The sequence below is a fragment of the Nyctibius grandis genome, chromosome 2, assembly GCF_013368605.1.
Source record: "Nyctibius grandis isolate bNycGra1 chromosome 2, bNycGra1.pri, whole genome shotgun sequence".
NCBI lineage: Eukaryota > Metazoa > Chordata > Aves > Nyctibiiformes > Nyctibiidae > Nyctibius > Nyctibius grandis.
The window spans coordinates 43,621,724-43,646,955 of record NC_090659.1 but is presented as its reverse complement, the minus strand read 5'-3'; the positions used below and the strand labels follow the sequence as shown (position 1 = coordinate 43,646,955).

General features: G+C 37.0%; 1 protein-coding gene across 6 annotated transcripts; it reads right to left on the bottom strand.

The window, feature by feature from the left end:
• Positions 1–2,212: 2,212 nt before the first annotated feature.
• PNPLA4 (patatin like phospholipase domain containing 4) lies at positions 2,213–25,017 on the bottom strand. Of its 6 annotated transcripts, none has more exons than XM_068424175.1 (9): positions 24,788–25,017; positions 23,217–23,529; positions 22,340–22,466; positions 16,649–16,833; positions 12,569–12,663; positions 12,257–12,392; positions 9,472–9,537; positions 5,040–5,192; positions 2,213–3,005 (listed from the first exon to the last, which is right to left on the bottom strand). In XM_068424175.1, exons 2-9 carry the CDS (start codon positions 23,445–23,447, stop codon positions 2,928–2,930), a joined length of 1,071 nt encoding a protein of 356 aa, XP_068280276.1. In that variant the 5' UTR covers positions 23,448–23,529; positions 24,788–25,017; the 3' UTR covers positions 2,213–2,927. The 6 variants fall into 6 exon arrangements, with proteins under 6 accessions (XP_068280276.1, XP_068280270.1, XP_068280251.1 ...); XM_068424169.1 differs by having other exon boundaries at positions 2,213–3,059; positions 16,649–16,800; positions 24,788–25,012; XM_068424150.1 differs by having other exon boundaries at positions 2,213–3,059; positions 24,788–25,011.
• Positions 25,018–25,232: the final 215 nt, after the last annotated feature.

Sequence of the window (25,232 nt, the reverse complement as noted above, 5' to 3'; positions counted from 1 at the left end):
TAGTTACCGCTATTTGTGTAGTGAATGTGAGTGGCACACACATGCTGCAAAACCAGAAACAACATTCCCCACATCTATATGGTCTCCTCTGTTCTAGACCATTTTTGGCAACAGAAGCATTGCTATTTTATCAGATATGGGAAATGCATTGAAAACTAAAAGTTCTGTCCAGGCTTAAACATTGAAATAGTGAGTCGGTAAATACAGACCTAAATACAAAACTGAATTAGGAGACTTCGAAGTTTACAAAGATAAATAGGAAGAAATCATGACCAGTTCACACAGTTAGAGAGACTAAACCAGAAAGCAAACAGACTCACCTTTAATAAGATTATGTCTCTATTGTAAAAATACTACTTTGCTTAGAAAAAAATGGGTTTTCTTTAAACTTTACATCTGGCATTTTCAAGATGATGCAGTGGAGGGATTGGGGGAAGGAGGAAATAAAATGGGTGGTATTCACAAAACCTGAATGCTTAGAAACAGCCTTGGCTTCTTACATGAAACAGAGACTGTGACTATTGTCCTGATTTGCCTGTTGCAAGTATCTCCCAAATATGCTAAGAAATAGCCCTTTTTTTCGAAGAAGGTATTTTTCACATAAACAAAATGGATTTAAACATAGTTGGCTGAAAATAATGCATTTCTGAACGTGCTTTACTGTACTTCATTAGGACCAGTTGAACAATTTGGAGAAAACAGGCTTGCATCCTTCTACTTTGGGTAGGTCACACACAATCAAAACACATTTATAAAATGGTGATTACTGAAAAATCTCCGAGTCTTGCTATGCATGCAGCAGCATCCACTCCGAACACTACTGTTACGACTGAACAGATTTCTGTTCTCATTCAATTTCTACACTCCAACATGAAACCCTCACTTTATCTTATCACAGTGAACACTTCTACAACTTATTTCTACATTAGTATTATTTTATTCTTCCTGAAAAATCTTGTATCATCTTATCGTAAACCTATGCAGGTCATTTTCTGAAGCACTCAACATCACCTGTGGCTCTTAGGGCTCAGTAAACATGATATGGCATATGTTCCTGTGGGTGACATTAATACATGCAGAAAGAAGTCAGATTTTTACAGATTAAAGAGCATAGCAAACTATGACAAGTGTTGATGCTCAAAAGCAACATAGATCATCAGTAAATGAATTTTGCATTTAATGACTTTCTCCTTTAAAAGCAACTCTTAAAAAACTGCATCCAGACAAACAAGCATTGTACAGGCTCGCTAAATATATATGGCGCCATTATTGCTCAGAAAGGTAACCAATTGGAAGATGTGTGCTGTTTCTGAAAGCTTGTGAGTAGCTCCAAGCCCCTAGAATGCTAAGTGGAAAAGAGCTGTTTCAAACTTCCAAAAGAGTGCAAAAACAGGTATTACCATTGAATCAGAGACTTAGGCCATAGCAGATCAATGTGAAAGAAGAGAATTCCTTAATAGCATTATCTACCATTTCTATTCATGCTGAAAGTTATCCTCTGTATAAATGAGTAAGTGAGCCAGGGACAGGTGCCTTGGTAGCACAAAGGTGACTTATTTCAGTTTTACATGCAAAAATGCTGTCCTACAGATCTGGGAATCTTGCAAGTTATTCTGCTTTCACTGTATACAGAACCTCATGCATTTAGAAAGAGTTGCTGTTGTAAAACAAAAGTAAGGTGCTTTACATCAGCCTTTTTTTTCCTCTTTCTTTCATTATAAAAAAAACAGTAACAAAAGAATTCAATCCCTGCCACATGAATCCTAATCTGATGCAATCTACATACGAATATAAATCTGGTGGCTATGTGTTGATGCAGTTTTGAAACGGCTATAGCAGATTTTTTTTAAAAATCTTGTTTCTCACATCCCCAGATTTTCTGTTGTTTTGGTGGAATTCTATAATTTCATACATGTTTAATTGAACCTCCATTTTTTTTTAATATTAAGAAATCAACTTAAAAGAGACACTTAAAAAACAGTTTGCTTTTATTTAAACAGTTGTGGATTTTAGGATTTAGGCATTAAGACTGAAAATTCCGAACTTATACTTAAGGTAGTCAAGGCAAGGTGAATGGTAAACGAACAAGATACCCTAGTCCAAGTTCATTACCTGATGACTTACTTCAACTTCTCTCCAACAGACTGTTTTTTTGCAGATAATCACGTTGTAATTGTATTCTGAGAAATTTATAAATGGACTCTTGACAAAATTTTCAAGAAAATATATTTATTCAATTTTAGCAGAGGAATAAAATACAATAAATGTAACAAATCTTACACCCTTCTTTACAAGATATTTTTACATTCAAATATCACACTTCTGTTAAAATTTGAAGTACTAGTTGAAATTTCTAAAAGACCACATTCACTGAAAAAGGCAAGAACTTTTAATGTTAAAAAATACACATATCAGAGTAGAAGCATGCAAATGTTTTATTTCTTGCAGCTAGTGCTAGCATTTCAAGTCCTTTAGAACACTGCAAGATATGTATTAGATCAGCAGTATTGCAAGCATCCAATTAGCATGCACAACTATTAAGTGAACAATACAGATTGTAATTTTTCATGGTACAACCTTGACTTGTCTCTCAAATAACATTGAAAAAGACTTGTCCCAATTTCTGTAATTATCACAACACAAGCTTTTTACAAATCCCACACTCAAGTCCTCAGCTCAAGCAAAATGGAGCTAAGCTTGAACCTCCTCAAATCAAGACAACTACCAGGCAATTACAATTCCCATTCTGACATGTTTATACAGGTCTCTGGAGTGCAGCTGATACTTTCTCGGCAGAAGCTGATGCAATTCCATTGGGATTTTCATTTCCATACACTGGAACTGGGACAGCAATCCCTTAGATTCTACAGGATGCCTGTAGCTGTGTTTTGAGAGCCATCAGGTTTTGTTAGTTTTCTAGGTACCATCTATTCAAACCAGTTTTCTTTCAGTAAAAAACGCACAGCATCATCAAATCCATTTTCGTACAACGACTCCATTTTCTCCTGGTTTGGTGGGAACAAAGCTTGATTAAGTCTTACTAAGTTGGCCAGAGACAGCTGTAACAGAGCGAGAAGCTATAAATTAGTTTATTAAGGCAACTTATCAAGACTTAACTGTGTTGCTATCTGTTTTGTCATCTGTTTCATGTAGCATATGTAAAAACAAAAGACCAGCATGGCGATGTCTACACTAGTAAATTAACTGTGTCCAGGTACATTGCTGAGTGCCAATACAAACTGGCCCAAATGGTCTGCATATACACTAATAAACCCACAGCCTCCAAGACAGACTGTCTGCCTGTAAAACTGCCCAAAGTTTCTGAACCATTTTAACTTCGGAAACATTCCCAGAACTGTCTGGCAGAGTGGTAGCTGGCACATGCTAAACTTGTGCAAGGAAATACTGTGACAGCTTACTAGTGCAAACAACCACATTCTTGGGAACATCCCCACACAACATGTAAGACATGAGTATAAACACAGCTTGTATTACCAACAAATTAAGAACTGTTCAGCATCTCAAGTGGTCACTTTGATGGTGTAAAAAGATTTCAGAACTCTATTCTTGAATAAAGACATTATTAAATTGTTTACAACAAAATTAAAAATATAATTAGATTTAATAAAGTTCTGAACACTTCATTTACATGATTAATTTAATACTTTAGCCAGATACTTTATTATACACAATTTTGAAAAACAATATCAAAATCATCTTCATTATCTGAAGTAAAGCAATTATTCAAATTCTGACACTAACAGATGTAGGAAGTTCAAAGAGACAGAAAACTGTTCACATTCCAATCCAGATAAATTAAGATAAACAACTCTTCATTTTATGCAGATTACAATATTGCTGAAAGAAAGTTATCCTTAGTTCACATTTTTAGAGCTCTAAAAGCTAAGGGTGCTTCATATGGCATAGTTTAAAATGTTGCCTGAGATTCTGCACAAGTCTGCACTTGCAGGACCCTAGAAGAAAAGTAACTCTGCAATTAGTTTCCTATCTCTAAACTAATCTAATCACCAGCTCGTTTTTCCTCCCCTAGATGCACTAAATATTAGATACAAATCACAGCCAAGAAATACACAGTAAGCGATGGTATATATTTTCAATATATATGAAATCAATAATCTCATGCTTTACGATCATTTACCAAGGGCTATCACGTTTAAAATCTCTCTGTGAAACATTATAAAGATTCAGAAATCGGTCCAGTTTAGGATTACATTACTCAAATTAAGGAAACATATTAAGAACTGTGTAAAAGAAACTAAAAAAAAAAATTAGTAATTATTGCTAATCTTTATTTTTTCTTTCTAATGTAGTTTTGTTGGCAGCTAGATCTACTGCTATTCAGTATTTTCTTTCATGTCAAAGGAAGCAATACAGTGGTTAAAGTTTGTGAGACAAATCTTGCAAAGACAGAAATGTCAACGATGAGAAGGAGGCTGTAAAAAAAAAGTCTTCGCCTGTATTTCAATATACAGAAATGTTTCTGTAACATCTAACAAAATAACTCTGGAAAAATGTGTGGTTACAAATGTTCAAAATCTTAACACGAGCTCTCTTGAGCAATGATGTGACAAGTCATTGTATACCCTTTCAGATGTACGACAAACTTGTATTTTAAATTCAGTTAGAGCAGCTAATTTCAGCAAGTATGAAAGGATGTACTGGAGTTACCCTCTCCTGAGGTATTCTACAGAAGTCTTCTTTTTTTTTCCCTGTAAACACTCTGCCTAGCCAAAGACAGCTGATACTTAAAGCAAGCCTAGATTATTTACATTTAATAGCCTGTGGTAATTTGCTCAATTTTGTACTAGATCAATGCTTTTCAACCTTTCTGACAAAGTTTATTCTATATGTTCCTTGTGTTTAAGAAAAAGTCTACACTCCATTTGCAAAACAGAAAATGTCAAAACATTACTTAAGTTGATACATATGCAGAAAATAAACACTTAAAAATGATCATACTCTTAACTGCTCAACTACTTTTTCTTCTTCTGAAGTTATTTAATAAACAAGCAACTCACCATTATATCTTGTTTTGCAAATTTAACATAAAGATCCACCCGTCCTTTATCTTGCGGACAGATATCTAATCGACCACTGAAAGGAGAAATCGTCACAGTTCTTCCAACAGGCAAGATAGGAAGGCCATTGGTAAGGCCACCATCAACCCACTTCTATTGGGAAATAAAAATATTTTCAAAGTAACCTTAGTACAGTATGTTCATAACTGAATACTTCATCCTGCCTGTTCCTGCCTCCTCCACCCCACCCTCAAGAAAACTTACAAGTTTCCTTCTCAGAATACCATGAACAAGCCTGAGTATGAGGCATAAAAACCAAGGAACTGACAACGTACACACAGAGTGTTTAATCAATGAGTCTTTGACATAATGTGTAAATATGTATGTAATGTATTTACCAAGCTACTTGTAAGGCTTGTTAGTTGATCTAATAACAAAATGCTCCATACAGAATTTTTCTCAACACATACATGAAAAGATGAGATTGTTAACATTGCACGTGAACCATATCAGATAAAGTATGCTCCTCTAAAACATTACTCTGATTCAAACTAGGAGATGGACAATCTGTACATGCAGGTAAACAGACTGCACAAACTAAACCAAATATGACTTCTCTCTTCTTCCAGAGTCTCTTGTCTTCTTACATACACAACACAAGACAGCAATAGCTGGAAAGCGGATGGTAAAGGTGGGAAGGAACTGAACAACTATGGTGCATAAAAGGGAGCAGACATCAAGTCTGCTACAGGAGTTGAGTATAGGAAACAATGAGGAAGAAAAAACAAAAGCAACCAATGAATTTCTTGCAGAGCCCCACATATGACTTGGTTCTAAAGGCAGTCTGGGGGCACAAGCCTTGTCTTCACAGGGACCACAGCCAATTCCACCCCAGTATAAGCAGGGACAGCTGTGACATCTCTTTCCAATACATTTTATACATTCATATTTCTTTCTGTGCTTACATGCACAACCCAAAACTCAGTATCAGTCTACTGGTTAGATGCATTTAGTGACATCATACATGAGGTGTGGTGATTAGATGTGTCTCACTGAAGTTTACACTTCTACAGACAAATTAGTCATTCTACACTTCCTGTATTATCAAGGGAGAGAAAAAACTTCTAGCACATGATTCACCTTATCCTAAAGTAGGTGTTTACATCTGACTTGAATTGTGCTGAAAAAGTGCTTTCTTCTCTTCCTCTCCACTAATTATAGAGGAAACATACATTAACTATGTAAGATGTAGACTACTGCAGACACCTAAAGCTAGGCAAGTTGAAATGCTGTAAGAAATAATAGTATAAGATTCACCTCAATGTTTCTTAAGGGTTTGACCTCCCCAAAGATAAACTGAATACTCCAGGATATCAGCTTCAAGTTTCATTAACACAGAACACTACAAGCAAATGGCAAATTGTACTTGCACTCTTCAGCACCAATCAGGCAGAAGACTGCTTTTCTGCTGTAGGTGATACTATATGTGACCATTACGAAATTGCAAAATAATGCAAGTTTTCCACTAAAATTACTGAAAATGTCACAGGAGTTTAGTCACAATATTAAAAAAAATCTCCCACAAAAAGTATACTATTGGAAAGTTGTTTATGACATCTAAATAAACCTTGTCTTCAAATTGTTGGCAAGACACTAGCTTTCCATGTAGCGACTGCTATATAGGAAGCATTATCTCAGGTTACAGTGTTTGTTCTTCAGAAGCCCCTGAGATTCTCTGAGGTCCATCACTTGATTGTATAGATGCCTCTCAGCTGTGTCTTTTACACTCACTCAAAGCAAACCTCCTTTTAATTCTCTAAGTGTAGATTTCTCCCAGTGCCACATTTGAGTTCATGCAACCAAAAGACTTCATTGTCACTTGCCCCTCTTCCCACTGTCAACTCTCATATCTGGCAGTACATGGATTTACTCTTTTACACATGGATATAGCAAGCACCACTTGGGGGGGAGTTGCTTTGTCCCTCCACCCCACCCTCTTCTTCACTTTCTCAGATGCAATTTGCCATTTCACAATTCTTCTTTTATCTCCTGAGCTTAAAATATAAGCTACAAATATTCCCATCCAATAGTCTCCGTGGCCCTTCTCACCCTATTATTTCATAATATGCTTTAGAGCTTGACTCTTGACATGAGCTCGTGATGTCAGTACCCACAATCCACCACTGAATTCCTTCAGTTTCCACAAAAATCATATTTTTCAATGCTTAGGATTGAGATTGTTTTGCCTTAGAGAACGAGGCAAAAAAAAAAAAATTCCCAAAACAATTTAAACCTATCTTTCAGACTTCGCAAACTCCATTACACCATTGTTGAGATAACTGTGAGTAAAGCTGCAACACTCCTTAACATCTCTAACACCAAGGCTTTTTTTGTGTGTGTCTATAAATAGTCACTTATTATTGATTTATATGCAATGTTCCTTGGAGTACTAAGTGGCTTTTTGTTGCAGCTCCTACAGTGACAAGAACAGTGGAGTCCCTGCCTAAGCCAAGTCAAAGACTCTGTAACAGATGACATTATTAATGTCTTTCACAAGCCTAGCTTAGTACTTTTAAGTGGTAAAAGTTCTCCCGCTTCTAAAAATTCTGATTATTTAGGTTTTTCCACTCCCCTCCCATGCAAGTTCAATATTTAGTTGAAAATCAAAACATTTATCAAGGCAAGGACAATACTTTTTATTAAGCACTATCTTTTGTAGAGTCTGTTATTTCTGACTGATGTGCTCTCTGTCAATTTATTTTCTTTCAAGCATTTGGGAGAAACTGCTTCTCAGTCAAAAATATTTTGGCTCCACAGTCCCTCATAGTTACGTATTTAAAACATTTACATTTATACGCTGCAAATAAAGAGATGTAATGCTCCAAATTCTTTTAATTCCATCAACTAATTCTTGACAAATGCTGCTTAGCTGATAAGGCAAATTCCTTGTAACTTCTTAATTAGTTTCTTTTTTGTAAGCACAGTGCAAAGACAGAGAAAGTTCTAAAATAACGTGCAATGAAAACCAGACAATGAAACTGAGGATGCGGGCTGGACCTAACAATCTACCCATTTACCAGTAGATGGTTTTTACAAAGCTGTTTTGTAAGAGCTACAGTGACACAAACTACAGCCTCATCATCACATACAGTCAATCATCTGTGGATCTTTATCGGTCTTAAAGATTAACCTTGCCAGAGATTCACAGGACACTAAACCAAATCAAAGAAAGGTAATTTCACAAGGAGCAAGTTTGCCTTGCTGTTACTGGAAGCCTAGTCCAAGGGCACCTTAAATACCTAACCCAGGTAAAAGCTAGTTGAGGCCATTGGCAGACTATAAATTCTCAGATGTTATTTTACACTCCCTTTTCCTTCAGATTATTTTTAGGCTCATTAGGCTCATCAAACCAGAAGAGAACATACTATGAACAGACTGATGTTATGTCTATGCTACAACACAATTTAGCTTATTCTCCCCAAAAGTCTAGCCTCCAAGCATGCATACTACAGGTATGCTAGCTAATTTCAGTGTGAGCCAAATGCTTCCCAGAAAGCATTCTTCCTAAAAAGAAAACTGAAGTGCTGTGCTGGGAACTGTTTACGCAGGGGTTCACTCCCTATAGGCAGTACGGACAGGCTAGCAACAGGTTTGGCTGTTTTCTGATACTATTCCAGCAAAACTGCACCATACTCCCTTACATATCATGCAACACGTATCTCAGATAACATACTGAAATACCTTTCAAAAACACCAGCTGACCTGGTGATATGCATGCAGGTGACATAGGTAGTCCATAGAAGAACCAGACCAACTGTTCTGAAGCACAGATAAGGCCAGTAGACTCGAGCAGCGAACAGGGAGTAAGCTCGATTCTGTGCTGCCATGGACCATATGGCCTAAGGAATTCACTCCCTGAAACTAGTGTAAATGCAGACAGACAGAACTTTGGTCTGTTACAGTAAAGCTTTCAGGAAACTTGGAATATGATGCTAGTATGATAGGTGGCCTCACAGAGCCAAATCAATATCCAGCCCATCTTACTGACTTCAGTGCTTATCATGTCTGGATCGTGAGGTTATACGCCATGTGTCTGGCTCTACACTGCATGCTTTAAGGCTCCTACTAGCCACGCACATATCCTCAACACCCACTATCCCAAGCCATGAAAATAAGTAAAATGAGTTTTAAATAAATTTGGACAAAACTCTGAGCTAACTTTTCAATTTCTTAATCGAAAGAACATCACAAGAAATTTAACAGACACTTGCTTCCCTTTTACTAACGGCAGAATGAACCAAAAATATCCATGTATGGATACAGTACTGCAATTCCAGCTATGCTTCCCCTAAGATCAAATAATTACATCACAAATTAAGAATGCTTTTACAAAAAAAAAAAAAGTTAGTAGTTAGACTTGATGAAAAATTACCTCTCCTTTATATTCTACTGGCTTAATTCCTGCATATACTGGTATAAAACTACTTGCTAGCAGGACCTAGAGAAAAGAAAGAAGAAAGAAAAGTAAAGAAAAGGCAATAAAGTAATGCTGAATCAATACCTATTTTCATATATATTTATCTGCATTAAAAAATATAGCAGTAATGAGTCAATATATTAGTTTTACACAAAACCATTGTAATCTCAAAATGTCTTGTGGCAATATGTCAAAATGTGATTAAAACTATTCAGTAGGGTTTGTTTTTTTTGACTTGAGAGTGACAACTCTCAAAACAAAGTATCACAAATTAACTCATTGATTAACACGATTCAAAAGAGTATGAAGTTAGTTTTACACAATGTGAAGTAAATCTATTATTTTGCAGAAAATAAATATGCATATGCTGAAAAAAAATGCAATACAGAGTATTGTCAAAGAAGAATCTGACCCAATCATTCTGCTGGCTTATTAATACTGTTTACTCTTCTAATAAATCAGATTTTCTAAGAATTCAAAATTTCCAGAATACTATAAACAGCCTGAAAATTCACACAGGTATATATCTTTATCAGTATCAATATTTGCATTTAATACATTCAAGTATCAACAAATTACTACTTGTCCTATTGTAAGCCTACATTGCTGTCTATGGCAGTTCTCAATTTTTTTTTTTTTTTTTAGACCAGGACACCTCTTCTGTCAGGTACAGATGTGCACACATTTCTATCCACTCACAGGAATATCTATGAGAGTGTGTATGTACCTCTATACCTATGTATCCACCCATAAATAAATATATATATATATACATGCAATTCTATACAGCACTTCAAAGAGAAGGGGTAGATGTGTGGATAAAGTGCAATATGTTAGAAATTTTCATATGGCTAAATGTGGAGAATATGCATGCATGTGCTTGCATGAAGGCATGAAAGACAAATTTGGGGAACAGAAGCAGGTTACAGACTGAAGTATATACTATGTAAAAAGTGATCAGGTGCAAAAAACCCCACAACCAATGGAGATTACAGTAGAAAATGCTTGAGCTTTTTTTTGGTGCAACTGCATTTATTTTTACAACAAATTAAGCTACTTTCAGCATTAAACACCTCTCCTCCCCTAAAAAGTTTTAACTAAGGTTCTATATGAAGGCTTTAACTTTCACTTCAAGAACTCTTTTCTTGCCTATTTCTCTTCCCAGTGATCTAAAGCACCAGAGATTTGTCTTAGTCCAGATAAAAAGGCTTTCTCTTCTTATTTTCAAAATGTGAAATTGTAGCTGTTTGTCTACCAGACAGGCCCTTCCCTCACAAAAAGATAAGGTCCCCCTTGAACCCATTCCTCTTCAGATTTTCAAAACTGATGTCTTCCAGGGTTCCCAAGTTCCCAACATTAGCTTCCTCCCCTGCCCAACTTCCTTTCTCCTCTCTCCTTCAACTCAATTTCAGTAACTTTGGCCCTTCTAAACTAAGACAAATGGGCACAAAAGGTTTAGTGAAGGAAAAAATAGTCAAAACCAGGTGACCCCTGCAAACTGTGAATTCTTTTCAAGAAGACTGAAGAAAGCAATCAGCCTTCCTTATAATGTCACTTAGACCTCAAGAGTGAGGCAAGGAAGGACGTGTTTGAAGAACTAACACTTTCAGTATTTCTCTAACACTAGCAGACCAGTGTGGACTCCTACTCACTGCTCCCACCTTTCCAGACTAAATACAACAGTGTTCTGTGCCCTGCTCCCTCACAAACATACAAATCATGCCTCTCTTCTCCCTCACCTCCAGTTTCAGAACTGCAAGTCTAGGAATAATGGTACATGATGATTGTCTTCACACATGTAAAGACCATTTCAAAAATGGGAGATTATTAACTGCCTTTCCACATCCACTGGGAACAGTAAAAGAAAGTAAGGGCTTAAAACTGTAGCAATACATACTCAGTTTAGCCATTGTGAAAAACTTTGGAACCATAGGGCTTGTTAAGCACTGAAATTAATTGCATATGGAAGTTGTAAGATATCTGGCAGAGGGAACAGACATTTTGCTGTTACAAAACACTGTCTGCCCAGTAGTATCTTTATCAGTGCATTGGATATAGTTGATCATGTCTAGGAGAGGTGTACGATTACATAACCTAACAAGCTCTATCCTCCATGCTACTGGGGCAGCCACCAACATTCAGAGTGTCGTATAAATGATACAAGTATAGCTGAAGGCGTACACAAAACTGTGTTCCAAGATGCACTGAAAGAACAGACAACAGGAATGTATTCCAACGTGCAATTATTTGGAATTTTATTACTGTTATTGCAACCCATTCCACTGCTAGCATATGGAACAAAAGAATAGAACAGAAAAGGTTAAGTCAATGAAAGAACTATTGAAATACTAATAAAATATATGTATTTCCAAGGTCGTCTTGAAGCTTCTAATTGTCTTCAGGTTAGAAGATTTCACTGCAAAAACCCACAAACCTACAGAATAAAAATCTCCATGCTTGTCACTGCTGGCTACCATAGCTAGAAATAACACTGCATAATTTGAGATAAACTTTTTGCATAATTATCTTTGCATGATTAAGTCCTACAAATTTTAGCAAAATCTGTGAAACTGCAGGATCAAATTCTGCTTCCATTGTTTATGTTATGGTTGTAGCACCACTGATAGTATAAGTGATTACTTGAGTAAAACCATGATTTATTTTACAGTTAATAACATACTGCTAAACCTTGAAGAAATTAAAGCATTTTTATTTAAAGCAGCAATATTCAACTCATTACCTTAATGAGGTCCTCCCTGGAGGCAAAACTTGAAACTAAGTGATTTTCCCCACTTTTGGTGTTAGTGACTGACACATAGAGCCGGTTCTCAGCTATCTCATGAGCATTAGAAGGAAGAATAGACTCTATGCCTTCCCTAGAGTAAAGACAATTATAAACGTTATTCACCATCATTATTTAAAAAACTTGCAAATATGTTAGGGGTGAAAGACTGCTGAGCTCCCCACAGTACAGAAAAAATATGCACACTCTCCATTTTCATTTAGAGAGCTTCACATAAAAATGATCTTATAGATGCATTAAGGTAGGTACCTAAGTGTTTTCATAAAATCAAAACCAGGTGTTACAGCACCGAAGTCCAATTTTCTAACTTCCTCTGCAAATCCATAGGCAAACTGCTTACATTTCTGCAAATTAAAATATTCACCATTAAGGATGTTTTAGTTACAGGAAGTATGTTCAACTGTGGTATCTAAAACATACTAGTGGCTAAAGTTTTAATCAAGAGAGAGCTATAAGATCCAACTAAAATATTTTCCTGTATGTGCTTCGTTTGTAACAAGATACGCATAACAAAATGGTGATCCTTTTATAAGAAGTAATTTGTAAGAAAATAAGATCCCTAATTAAAAAAAAAAATTAATTATAATAAACCCTCACAAAAATAGCACTTTATCAATCAAGGAAAGTTAAAGGCTATTTTTATGTATTACCACTGCTAAATAATCAGTTCTCTGAACCATGTCATTACAAGAACAATCATTTATATTTCAAGTGCAAAGCCACCTTTTATTTTAAAGACTACTTTGGCACTAAAACCAGACACAAGTACCTTAAGATGCCTATAAGCATTAAAAAAGTTATCAATACTGCAATTTCTTCTCACTAATGCAAAAACTATGCTACTACCAAATACACATATTTAATGAATAAAATACTATGGAAGTATTTAATTAATGGAATACTACAATGGATGACACAAGAAGACGACAACTGCAGAAAACCAAGCAACAGATTCCACTGCACAGAGAACCTCTTTCATGCAAGCTGAAATGCCTAGCGTTAATGACTACAGAAAAATAGCTTGAAGTGTGAGTCATAAGAACTCCAAAAGAAGAGTAAAGGAATAGGTAGCATTTATTTTTTCACAAAAAGATTCTGAAACAATTAATTATGATCCTGAATGGTTAAGATTCACTATTCAGTATTCGTATTCCCTTTTTTATCCTTTCATGCAGACTTCTCTAACAATTCTAGGGACTTGGGAAAAAGCTAAATCCAATCTTATGCAACTTCTGAAATTGGTATGGGTATATTATACCTATACTCACCTATATAACCACATGTTTACAGAATAAAAGATCTGTCTATAGATGTTTTGGAGTTCCTGGCTTATTAACTTCCTGCATGAAGAACATATATGTTGCTAGCAACAAAATAAATTATTGATGTGTCCTATTGAGAAGGAAAGTACAGGATTTAAGAAATGGAAAAAGGGGAAAGAGTTGTGGTGAGGATTAGTACAAGATCAGGAGCAAGCTGATTGGAGCAGTTGTAACTTCCTCACATCACTTGAATGACAGAACAATCACCTCAGTGAAAGACAGAAAGGTAGTTCTTGCATCCACTTTCTCTACGCGGCCTTCTAATAAACGTATGAAAAAAAGTTCGTTAAGAGGTCCATATCTCTTAAAGCAACAACCACCGTAAAGATTTGTTCTAATTCATTTCACATAGGTTAGTCTTGCACCTTTAACCTAGGAGGTACTTGCCAGTTCCAAGCCAATTTAAATAGATAAAACTAGTTATATGCACCACATCTTGAATTTGTTCTACATTAGGCAGTTATGCTTCTTCTGTAGTCAATCAGCTGGAAAGAGGCACATTCAGACACCTCTCTCTCAATAGAGGAGAAACCCACAAAACCCTACACAGAAGCACCTGAGAACTACTATATTTATATCTAAGATGCTTTAATAAAGTGACAGGGAGCTAAGGGTAACAGGGAGGTAACAGGAATGCAAACGTAGGTGAATGACAGAAAACTACTTTCCATATTACAAGTACTAAGAATAGACTATACCTAGACTCTCAATTCTTGCTGCCAAAAGGGACAACTTCTTACATAATTTTAGCGCTAGAAGCATTAAATAATACATCGAAACTTTAAATAGTGATTGAGGACATGTTTAGAAATTGTAACTACTTGTACTGAGTTAAGCAAACTTGACATGAAACATGATCAAGGTACTTTTGAAACAAATAGGTATTGAAATACATAGGTACTTATCTATAACTGTATAAGCCTCCCTAGAATTCTCAAGTCCCATGCCTTTTCAACAGTGACAAAAATCCAAGATACAACTGAGAAACATTTGCAAACTGTCATATTAGAACAGCAACAGTCAAAACAAGAAACCCTCAGTGTTACATTCTCTCCAAGATAAGGAAAGGTTGTATTAGAGCTCTGAGACTAGGAGATGGCTAAAGTCCTAATTATAGCTGGTCTAAGATAGCCATATCTGGCGAAGGGAGAAAAAAGAAAAAAAAATTAACTGATGTAAGAGTTATATTTGTGGATATAAAATATATCAAGTTAGAAATGTAATAATAATATAATTATCCTGATATAAAAAGTTAATTCTATTCAGTACACAACACTGCCTTTACGTAAATTCTATGAGAATTAGGAAGAATTATTTGCCCTCACAAAAAATAGCTCTCAGTTTGCCATTTAAACAATATAACAGAACAACTAAAAAAGTAAATAATAAAAAATTAAAAGGACTACAAGGTTCACAAAACATTCTTCAGTTTGTATTAAAATGACATATTTTCAAGGAAAAATCCATCAGACTCAATGTAATATAGGCTTAGTTTCCAGAAACATAAAAAATAAAAACTCTTTTAATATTTTTACTTAGGAAGATCTTTCTAAGTTGGACCAGGCTGGGAAAAAATGCTCATACCCAGAGCCTAGAATAAGCAGAAAAATTTCCTTGGGCTAAGAAAAGGCTAGCTGTTGTGCTCACCATATAGGAAACTAAAGTCAGAGGTGTGCACTACACCAGGCAAACTTGAAACTGAACTACTAGTCAGAGGCTACAGAAAAGGAGTAACACCTGAACAGAATACAAGTAAAGTTCCCTTCACAACAGAATAAAACTAGCCTAATACCGAATCATATAAAGTATGCACCTAGGGGTGGTGGGGTAGAAAGAGACCAGGGAAGAACTTACTGCTGAAAGCAACAAAAGTATAGCTAACTGCAAGCTAAGTTCATATCACAGCAGAAACAAACAACAAACAGGAAGATCAGGGCAAAGTGTGGTGTTGGCTGAGACTATGCAATGTGGTGAATCAAGTGCAGAGAAAGTTGTAACAAGCGAGGCCTGGAGAAAGTTACCTGATGCTCACTGGACTGAAACCTAAGTGTACTTAGAACAAAAATCTAACAGCCTTTTCTTCCCCCCCCAATAATGCTGTTCATTATAATTCAATAATAAAGAAATACTAACATTTTGTCAAGGCCTAGTCCCCTACATATATTAAGGGAAAGTCACTACAGGTACTTCAGGAGGGCAAAGTAGCCTTAACCTAAGGGGAAAAACAACAAAGAAAAGCTAATGCTTTCCCACAGAACCTGTAATAGAGTAGTCATCGGATATCACTTTGCTGTCTCTACATGACACCATATCCATGGTGAGAAAAGGGTGGCATCTCTGAAGGAAGAAAACCCAAACACATATGTATGCAGCATGTCAGAACAGAACACTGTGAGTATTAATCCACCCTGGCATACAGCGGGGCTACTGCTGTGAAGTCGTGAACTGTACTGCATCTAAAGGAGGAGCACAAGCCACTTCTTGCCCTGTCTAATGGAGCACAGACATCAACGAAAAAATTTCAGTCAGTGTGTGGTGTTCTTCGACTTTATAAAGATACAGTCCATCTACCATTTTCATCTCCTTTCACAAAAGGATGAAAGGATGGTGCTATACATTTGCTTAACAAAGCCTACCTCGAGTCAAGAAAACAATGATTAACTTCGTCATGTACAGTGATTAAGTGCAGATACATTTTTGTATATTAAAGTATATCTGGTTGCATACAACTCAACATTCACATACATTAAATTTATACTTACATAGCTTAAAATATAAAGTTTGTATGACAGACTTGTGTCATAAAGAAATACTTGCTTCATAAATATTTCTGCCCATGAGTCACAGATTTTGTTAATGAAAACACATACATGAGTTCTGTTCCTTTACAGGAAGCACGAAGTAAAACAAGAACCAAAATATTTTAAAAAACTTAATGGTAGATGACTATATCAAAAATATCCTTAGCAAACGGTCATGTCCTATACCTACGAGTTTATTAATTTACCTCTATATTTTCTGGTACCGCTAATAAGACAGTGGCAGCCAGTGATCCCGCAGAAGCTCCCGCAAAATCTTTCACAACTTTCAGTAACTTCTTACCATGCTTGTACAAAGCAGCTGCTGCCCCCAAGTGGTAAATACCCAGAAACCCACAAGCTGCAAATGACAGATTGATATGTTTCATTTTTGCTGTGGAAACAAAGTTTCACAGTCAGAAAAAGTCACATCTATTCTTTTGGCACACAACACATAACATACTACATCTACACAACAAAAAGCAGTTTATTTAAGAACAGTAAAAAATTTTGATTACCAAATACATCAAACAAGTAGCAATTAGTTCAGCATCTCGAAAACTGAAAACAACTCTCAAATACTCCTTAGCGCAAATCCCTTTTTCAATCAATAAATATATGTGTGTATATATATCTATATATGATGTAACTGCACATTTTCATCTAATTTGTCAAAGAAATACAAAATAAAAGTAGCTACTCAAAGTGATAAAAGAATGCTGTTGGAGAGTGAACACTGTTAGCCACCTAGAGTAAAAATCAAATTGATTTTAAAACTGCTGGCTACTGTGTCATCATACTCCCCTTATACACACACAGCCTTGAACCCAATATAATTCTCTAAGAAAGTAAATTTTTCCCTCACCTTTGGATCTCATTTGCTTACTAGTATTATTAATAATCATTAACAGACAAATTCTTATTTAAAGTCATTTCTTATTTAGAAAAGAAAAAACATACAATATATCTCTGCTACTATTAAAATAAGAAGGAATAAAAAAACCACCAAAGTAAAATACCAAGCGCTAAATGTATGAAAACACACATACACGCTGTGAAGGTGTCAAGGATAGAATTTAAATCTAACAAAAAACACGAATGTGAAGTGTAAGTTCAGATCCTTACGTGTGGTTTATTAAAAATCCAAAAAGCTGTACATTTTATTAGCTCTTCTGTTTCTGCAAATAACTACAACTGTGAGAGTTATTTACTACAACTGCTCCACAGATTATATTGTACAGATACACAGGATATTGTACAGATTATCTTAGTATTGAAGTAAAATTAAACTCCTAGTATATTTGGGTACACATCAATATGAATGGAACTTAAAAAAAAAGAAATCATTATACTCAGGACTATACTTGATTTTTCTGGTTCCTAATGAGATAGCTGATGAGATGCTTCTTTTGGAAGTCATCTCCAGACACTGTGGTGTCAGTTCTGATGAAGACAGGCAAACATATAGAGCAACAGATTTTGGTTTAAGTTGCCTTTTCAGCTCGGAAATGGGAAGAGCAGGAAAGATGAGGATAAGAAACAGCTTTCAAAACACTAGATAAGAAGACATGCTAAACTCAACTGCTTTACTGGTATCATGATTAAAATCAGATCATGAATGGGTCTAACTAGGTTTACTATTTTCCAAAAGAAAAACCCTCCAAAAAAACCCAAAACAAAGAGATAGCACACATGTCTCCTAGTGCCAGGGCATTCTGTTTGGTTCATCAGTCATTCTGCTAAAACACTATACTATCATAAAGTAGTTTATCAGCTGTGCTTTACACCGGGAATGCTTGCATATCCACTTGTAAGTATGAATACCTGTAATTTATATCTAACACAATTGTACCGATAGAAAAGATTTCAGGTTGGGTCGTGCTGTGGCAATATGAGAGAAAGGAAAAAAACCTAAAATAGGCTTTGAAGTATGATGCCATGATATGCTTCCTTTCAGGCCAGTTAAACTCTCAGTGGTTTAACCAACTGCTGTTTCCATGCCTTCTACAAGTTAGAAGCAAAGATGGATTTGCATTATGGGTCACTCTGACAAAAAGGTAAAGTTGGTCAAAGCAATTGCACTATTAAGTAGGAAGAAAGGCAAGCAGGGAAGAATTAACTCCCATTTTTGTCCGAAATGATTTCAGGCTCAAGACACTACCAATGTGAAACATTATATGAAATAAGGACCATATTTATGTAGTTGATTAGTTAGAAAATAAACAAGCAAAATAAGAGTTCACAAATCCCAAGAATTACATCTAAGAGACCTGTGGAATGTAACTAAGAAACATAAGGGTAAGATAATAAGCTTATTTAAATAAAAACAAGCATATGTATGTTTATGTACTTGTATATATGTATCCTCTAAACCTTTTACAAGGCTCATCTACAAAGCATTCTAAAAGGTATGTCTCCCTGCTAGAAAATATTTAGACGTTCACAAATCAAAAGAAGATGAAAAATAAGGAGTATCTAAAGCATAGTTACAGAAAGAAATTTTAGATTAAAGGATTTTTTTAAAAAGAAAAAACATCCCTACAAAATGTAGAAGACAATCGCACTTCAATGTATAAAGAATTGGCTGGTACATTTTCTCTGAAGTGAGAAGAACAGAAAAGGAGGTTAGGTGAACTGAAGACATTATTTGAATCTCAGCTCAAAACCTACTGAAAATACACTGACTAAAGACAGATGTCCATGCCTTCTCTTACAAGGCTTCATGAGGAAGTTTTATTTTCTTATATGAGCATTAGTCCTACCTAATGATCAGTTATTGTGAGTAACCACTGTTCTCTTGAGTGTCTGGATACATGGCATTCACTCATGTGAGTTAATTTCTTAACACTTAGATCCCATACTTCTCTTCCTCCTTCATTCCCCTACTCAAGAGACAGAGATCATTGACTGAGCATTCACATCAGTTTCTTGACTGACAAAAGGATTCAGTGAGAGACAAACACACAAGAAGAAAAAAGAACACTAAGATTTCAAGTAAAGCAACACTCAAAGAATGCTGCTAGTCTCATACTCTGTTAAGAGTAGACTAATTTCAACTCCAAAAAGATGAAACAAATGCAATCTAAAAAGCAGGTAAAAATAAATATTATTTTTTTTTTGAAAAAAACCCCCCACAAAACAGAAGTACTTGATCCCCTCAATTTGTACGGCATGCAATACAGCACTGTTTTACAGATTCCCCAAGAGAACTTCAAATCAAAAGTAGCAACTGCACTACATTTTTATTATGGGTCAGTTCCCAGGTCTATATTACGTATTTGTCACATATACGTGAAATTTAAAAATACTTCAGTACATATGTTAATTGGCAGATGATATTCAGGTTCAAATGACAGATCCAGTGGTTACATCTAGCTGCATGACTCAGAAATGGATTTTGCACATACATGTAATAACCCTACAAGTGGGTAAATAACGAGAGAAGAAATAATCATTGAATCGTGGAATAATTCAGGAGGTCTCTTGCCTAGCCTTCTTCTGCTCAAAACAAGGTCAGCTATCAGATCAAATCAGGTTTGCTCAGGGCTTAATCCAGTTGTTCATTAAAAACAAAAAATCATGTAATGTTTAGCTCCTAAGTGATAGCTAGTACCTGTTGCTGGGTGAAACAATCAGGTCTTCTTTCATTTGTTCAGAATATTAAAATCAGTAGAGCATTGCAAATATTCAACATTACAGAGGCAAAAAAACCAACAGAACATTAGCATCTTCATTCAGCACTATGCATCTACCTGCGAGGAGGTTCTGTACATTGAAGGCCTCTTAAAATAAATCTGTAACAAAGCACTTAACCTACAAAGATGATCAGATGAAGAAGAATGATGGTCCTATAAGGAACTATCTGCTTTACAGATGCAGTTAAGCAATGTCGTTTCACCTTGCAAAGGAATTTCTGAGTAAGAGGAAAAGCTAAGAATGCATTAATTACATGAGTGTCCTGTAAAATCAGAAAAGCAAGAAATAGGAAACCAAGATACTCACTTTTATAAGAATATAAGCTTTCCCATTTCTTTTGATTCTTGCAAATATGTCATGGCAACACTTGATTTGCAAGTTAAAATGGTGTATTTCAGAGACAGTATGATTCAAAAAAGTCTTTTGCTTTGATGATCTGGTAGATCGCTGCTCTTTTGATCAAAAAGAATAGTCGGGTTATACCAACTCCCAAGAGGACATACAGAGAAACTTCATTAAGTCTACAGTATGACTATTCCCTGTCAGTTTCTTACGGGGTACCAGAAATTGGAGGACAGTCATAGGTGGACATAGACCATTTTTTCAGCTGGCTGAGCAAACAGCAGAAACTTTGCTATCTTAGAAATGGTATGAAACAGCTGCTCCACCAAGACTTCAGAATAAATATTCTTAGAGGGTTTAACATAAGTTTTGACTGTTAAAGATATCACCTATTACTCAAAATTATCATATTGGCATGTGTTAAAAAAAATTCAATGAACCTTAAAAGATGCAGAAGTAAGTTTCAGCTGGACAGTGCACACACTGTAGAGCTATGACTTAAACAGGACATAGCAAATGCTTTTGCCACTGCTTTTCAAAAACATCATCTTACATGACTGGTAAATTTCAAAATATAAAAATTTTAACTGGCTAAGGGGATAGGCATGCTTCAGTTGTCTACCAGAAGCATAAGAAAAGATAAGTACAAGAAGAAACTAGGACGAACTGGGGCTGCTCAATCTCATTACTTTACAGATAATGCAGGAGCATTCAGGAATAAACATAAACATAAGAGTTCTATTTAAAAGATTCTGGCATCTGTAGAAAAAAAAAAAGAATTCACTGATCATTAGATTAAAACTATACTGTGGAGAGCAGAGGGGCATTTCTGTTTACTCAGCAGCATCTCGTCCATTTGTAATGCAGACCTACAAGAGAATGTATGTAAGGAAACAAGCCTGTACAGACGAATTATGATACAATATAGCTTTTCCAGGACAGGTACCATCTTCCTAATTGTCATGCACAAGAAATAGCACAACAGTTTCTCATACTGCTGTTTCCTGAGCAAGAGAATATATAAACAGTGTACGAGCTCAGTGTCTTACCCTACCCTAACTACCTCCCTGTCACCTCATTTGTAAACAAAAGCTGAAAATGCCCAGAGCAACTGATTAAAACACCTTTACAAAGAAAAATTAAATATACATAGAATGTGAATGACCAAGCACCCTGAAGCACAGGAGCTAAAATGTATGATGCATAACAGCACATTTGAGGATTAGTTATTAGCTAGGAATGACAAAACAGGCAAAGTTACAGAAAACTGTTTAGCTAGGCAGCATTGCTAAAATAAAGGTCATAATTGTAACTACTAATTTACCTGAATCAGAAATCACCACTCACACAGGAATGTTTAATTGCTTTTTCACATTCATAACAGGAAAAAAAAAAAAAGTTCCCTAGCATCACAGACCATTCATAGCCTTCACTGAATACTCAAGAAATTGATTCTCCCAGTCAACAGGCTCACACAAAACTCATCCAACAGACTGTACTCTACTTAAGTGTCACCACAGTTCCTAGCAAGAGAGCAGGAAAACTAAGTTTTGCATGTATCCAGTCACACGAAATAAGCATTGTGAGAGTTTGATGAAGTTGAAGAAAAAAAAAATTAAAATAATAATACAAAATAATCAGTGCACAACCCAATCAGCCATTTAGACACTTAGGAAAATTACAGGAGTCTTTGTAAACTATAAAAATTGTGTATAATCCCCTTAAAATTAAAAAATAAACACATCACATGATACAAAAACTTCAAATTAAGAGTTTAGACCATCTTGATCATTGATACAAGATATCTAGAGAGGACGGGGAAGACTGATTTCTTAAGAAAAGTGTGGCAAAAGGTTCAATACCTTCTAACAAATGTTGGCTTCCGTCACGTGCTGCACTGGGTCTTTTTCCAGCAGCTATTTTAGTTCCTTCTGCACTAGTAGCCATCCCTGTATCTACTCCTGATTGTTTATCATTTACCTTGGAAACCTACAATCATACAGTTAAATATTACTATTTAAAAGAGAAACCACAGGCAAATATAAGATGAACATTATTTATCCTTAAACAGATTAATCAAGTCAATTAGAATAGATGTAAAACCATCTAGATTAATTTCTCAATTGCTTAGTCCCCACTAAAGTAGTTGAAACCTCAATGTTTAGTATTTATAAAGTATATGCAGCAATTTACATTTTAAAGATGAACTTAATGAGACATCTAGAAAAACATCATCATTTGGAACTGTCAGTGTCCAACATTAGCCTTAATTTTGTGTCCTTTCCCACTACATCCACAGATCTTTTTGTAATTGAACTCTTATGTTTTTATCCTCCCTTACCAATCCAATAAAAATTGACTTTTTTTCCCTTTTTTTGTGCAATATTGCATTAATAAAAAGTTTTCCAGAGAACTCTGGCCCTATTCTTCACTAAACAGCTGTCACTCTAACTAATAAGCCTGTCAGTTATCATGCAGTGTTGTCTGAAGTATAATTTGAAAAAAAACTAATGTTTCTCTCCATCTTAGAACTATCAGACACAAGAAGTTAATTCTGAAACACTGGTTCTCCTGCAACTTGTTGCTGACTGCCCCTTTGCCTTGATATACTAAAGGCATCTTCAATTCATAAATAAGGCTGCAAGATTAAAAGCTTAGCCCTGTAGATTCTAAAAGAAATTATATTATCACTGTATCAATGCACATGACTTATACCTAGAGCACCACAAAAATACTTACCTGGAATTTAACTCTGTTACGTGGCGCTCTTACGGTGCAATAGTTTAGAATTCCAGTCCAGAACTGCTGAGTTTTTGGAAACATGCAGCTGCACAATCTGCCTTCTTTCGACTGAAGCAACAGTATTTGAGCACTACAAAGACTTTTAGCAGTCCACATTTTCTTAAAAGTGACCTCTGGATCCAAATAATGCGCTAACCAAACTGATACTCTCAGAAGCTGTTTTACCATGGAGTTACACAGGAAGTATCAATAGATGAGCCTGGATACCACAGAAGTACACAGTAGAAACTTTCTCTCTTCTAAATATAACCTGTTCAAAAACATTAAGGGGGAAAAAAAAAAGTAGTAGTTGAAACGTATTTGCACATCAAGGCCCTGACACTGTAACAAGGCCCTCTTCACAACCCTCTCACGTTTAGTTTTCAAGGGATCACAACCTAAACCACATATGCATTAACAGTTGAATCATTTGACAATGAAACAGTTCTAGGCAGAACTTTGGTCAGGAGCTACTCCCTCTCTCACCAGCCTCCATCTGGCACTGTTTTTCACCACCAACCATGAAGTCAATTGTTTATTTCAGAAACATGGACTAAAATTGTTAATAACGCAAAGAACAAGCGAACAAACTGTCCCTTATAATTAACAACACGGATACACTGTTCCTTCTACCTCAGCTGAAACACATGCAAGGAGTGTTCCAGCAACTTCAAACAAACTGTTCACAAAAACAAAGCGCTGATGTCAAGATCCTAGTAGGACAAACTCAAGCATGCTGGCTGGTACAAGGCAAGCCTTGTAAACTTCTATGCTACAAGGAGTAGTAGTGACTCACAAATCAAATGCAAGTCTGGTTTACACTCAGCAAGACTTTGACCATAAAGAATAACATATGGAAATGTACTTTTCCACATGAAAAGAAAAGCAGCTTATTGCCCTGACTACTAGTGCAAACAACCCCAGTGTGATTCTGCACAGGCGAGGTCTCAGAGGAATACCATCAACTCCAAATTTAACCCCAATCAAGTAACTCAGTTTCAGGTTTTCTGCTTCATCTTGTGTGCCATGAGATGAGGCCCACAATGCAATTTGATTTTTCCTCCCTCCACTTTCACTCAGTCAAAAGCCGATATAAACAAGCAAAACAGAGCTGAAACTCCGATACAAAATTTTTAAACGTAACGAATACAGAACGTCACGTGACAACCAAAGCAAACACCACACTAAGAAAAGTCACTGCGGGTTTTAAACTTGTAAACTTACGGCAGAAGGGCGGTTTTTTAAGCGGGCCACACTTCAAATTTTAAGCTCAACCCCCCCATCTTTCCCCCCCTCCCCCCGCGCAGGCTCCCGCCCCACACCCTCACGGGGGTCTAACACGGCCGACGGCACGCAGCGGCGGCGCTCTGCCCCACTCGGCGCCCAGGCGGGACCCGGGCTGCGGCGGCACGGCCCCACCTCCCTCCTCGACGGCCGGAGACAGCTCCGGCAGGGAGCACCGGAGGCCGCCTCCGGACCCGGCTCGGGGGATCACGGGGGGCCCCAGCCCGCCCCCACCCCCAACGCACCGAGCGCCCGCCGGCGCGTGCGCAACCGCCGCGCCCTGGTTCTCGACCCCTGCCCGCGGGTGGCTTGTCCTCGCGCCAAAGCTCGCGAGGCGACCGGGGCCCCCCGTTCCGCTACCTCCCCGGTGGCGGCAGCGGCCTCCGACCGCTGTGGCAGGAGGGAGGCGGGGGGCGGGCGCCCGCGGAGCCTTGGGGCAGCGGCCCCTCCCCCGTGACGCTGCCCCTGCGCGCGTGCGCAGCCGGGGGCAGCCCGGGAGCTGTTGGGGGCGGGCGGGGGCTACAGTGGTGTCCCGAGCGCAGGGAGAAGCTGCGGCCTGGAGCCCCTCGGAGGGGCGCAGCTCTGGGCGGGAGCCTGCTGCCGGGTGCGCTGGGCTCGGTCCGCCTTCGCCAGCTGGCCGACAGGTGCTGGGTGTGGCGGCGTGCCTGACTGGCCTGGCCTCGCCGCCTC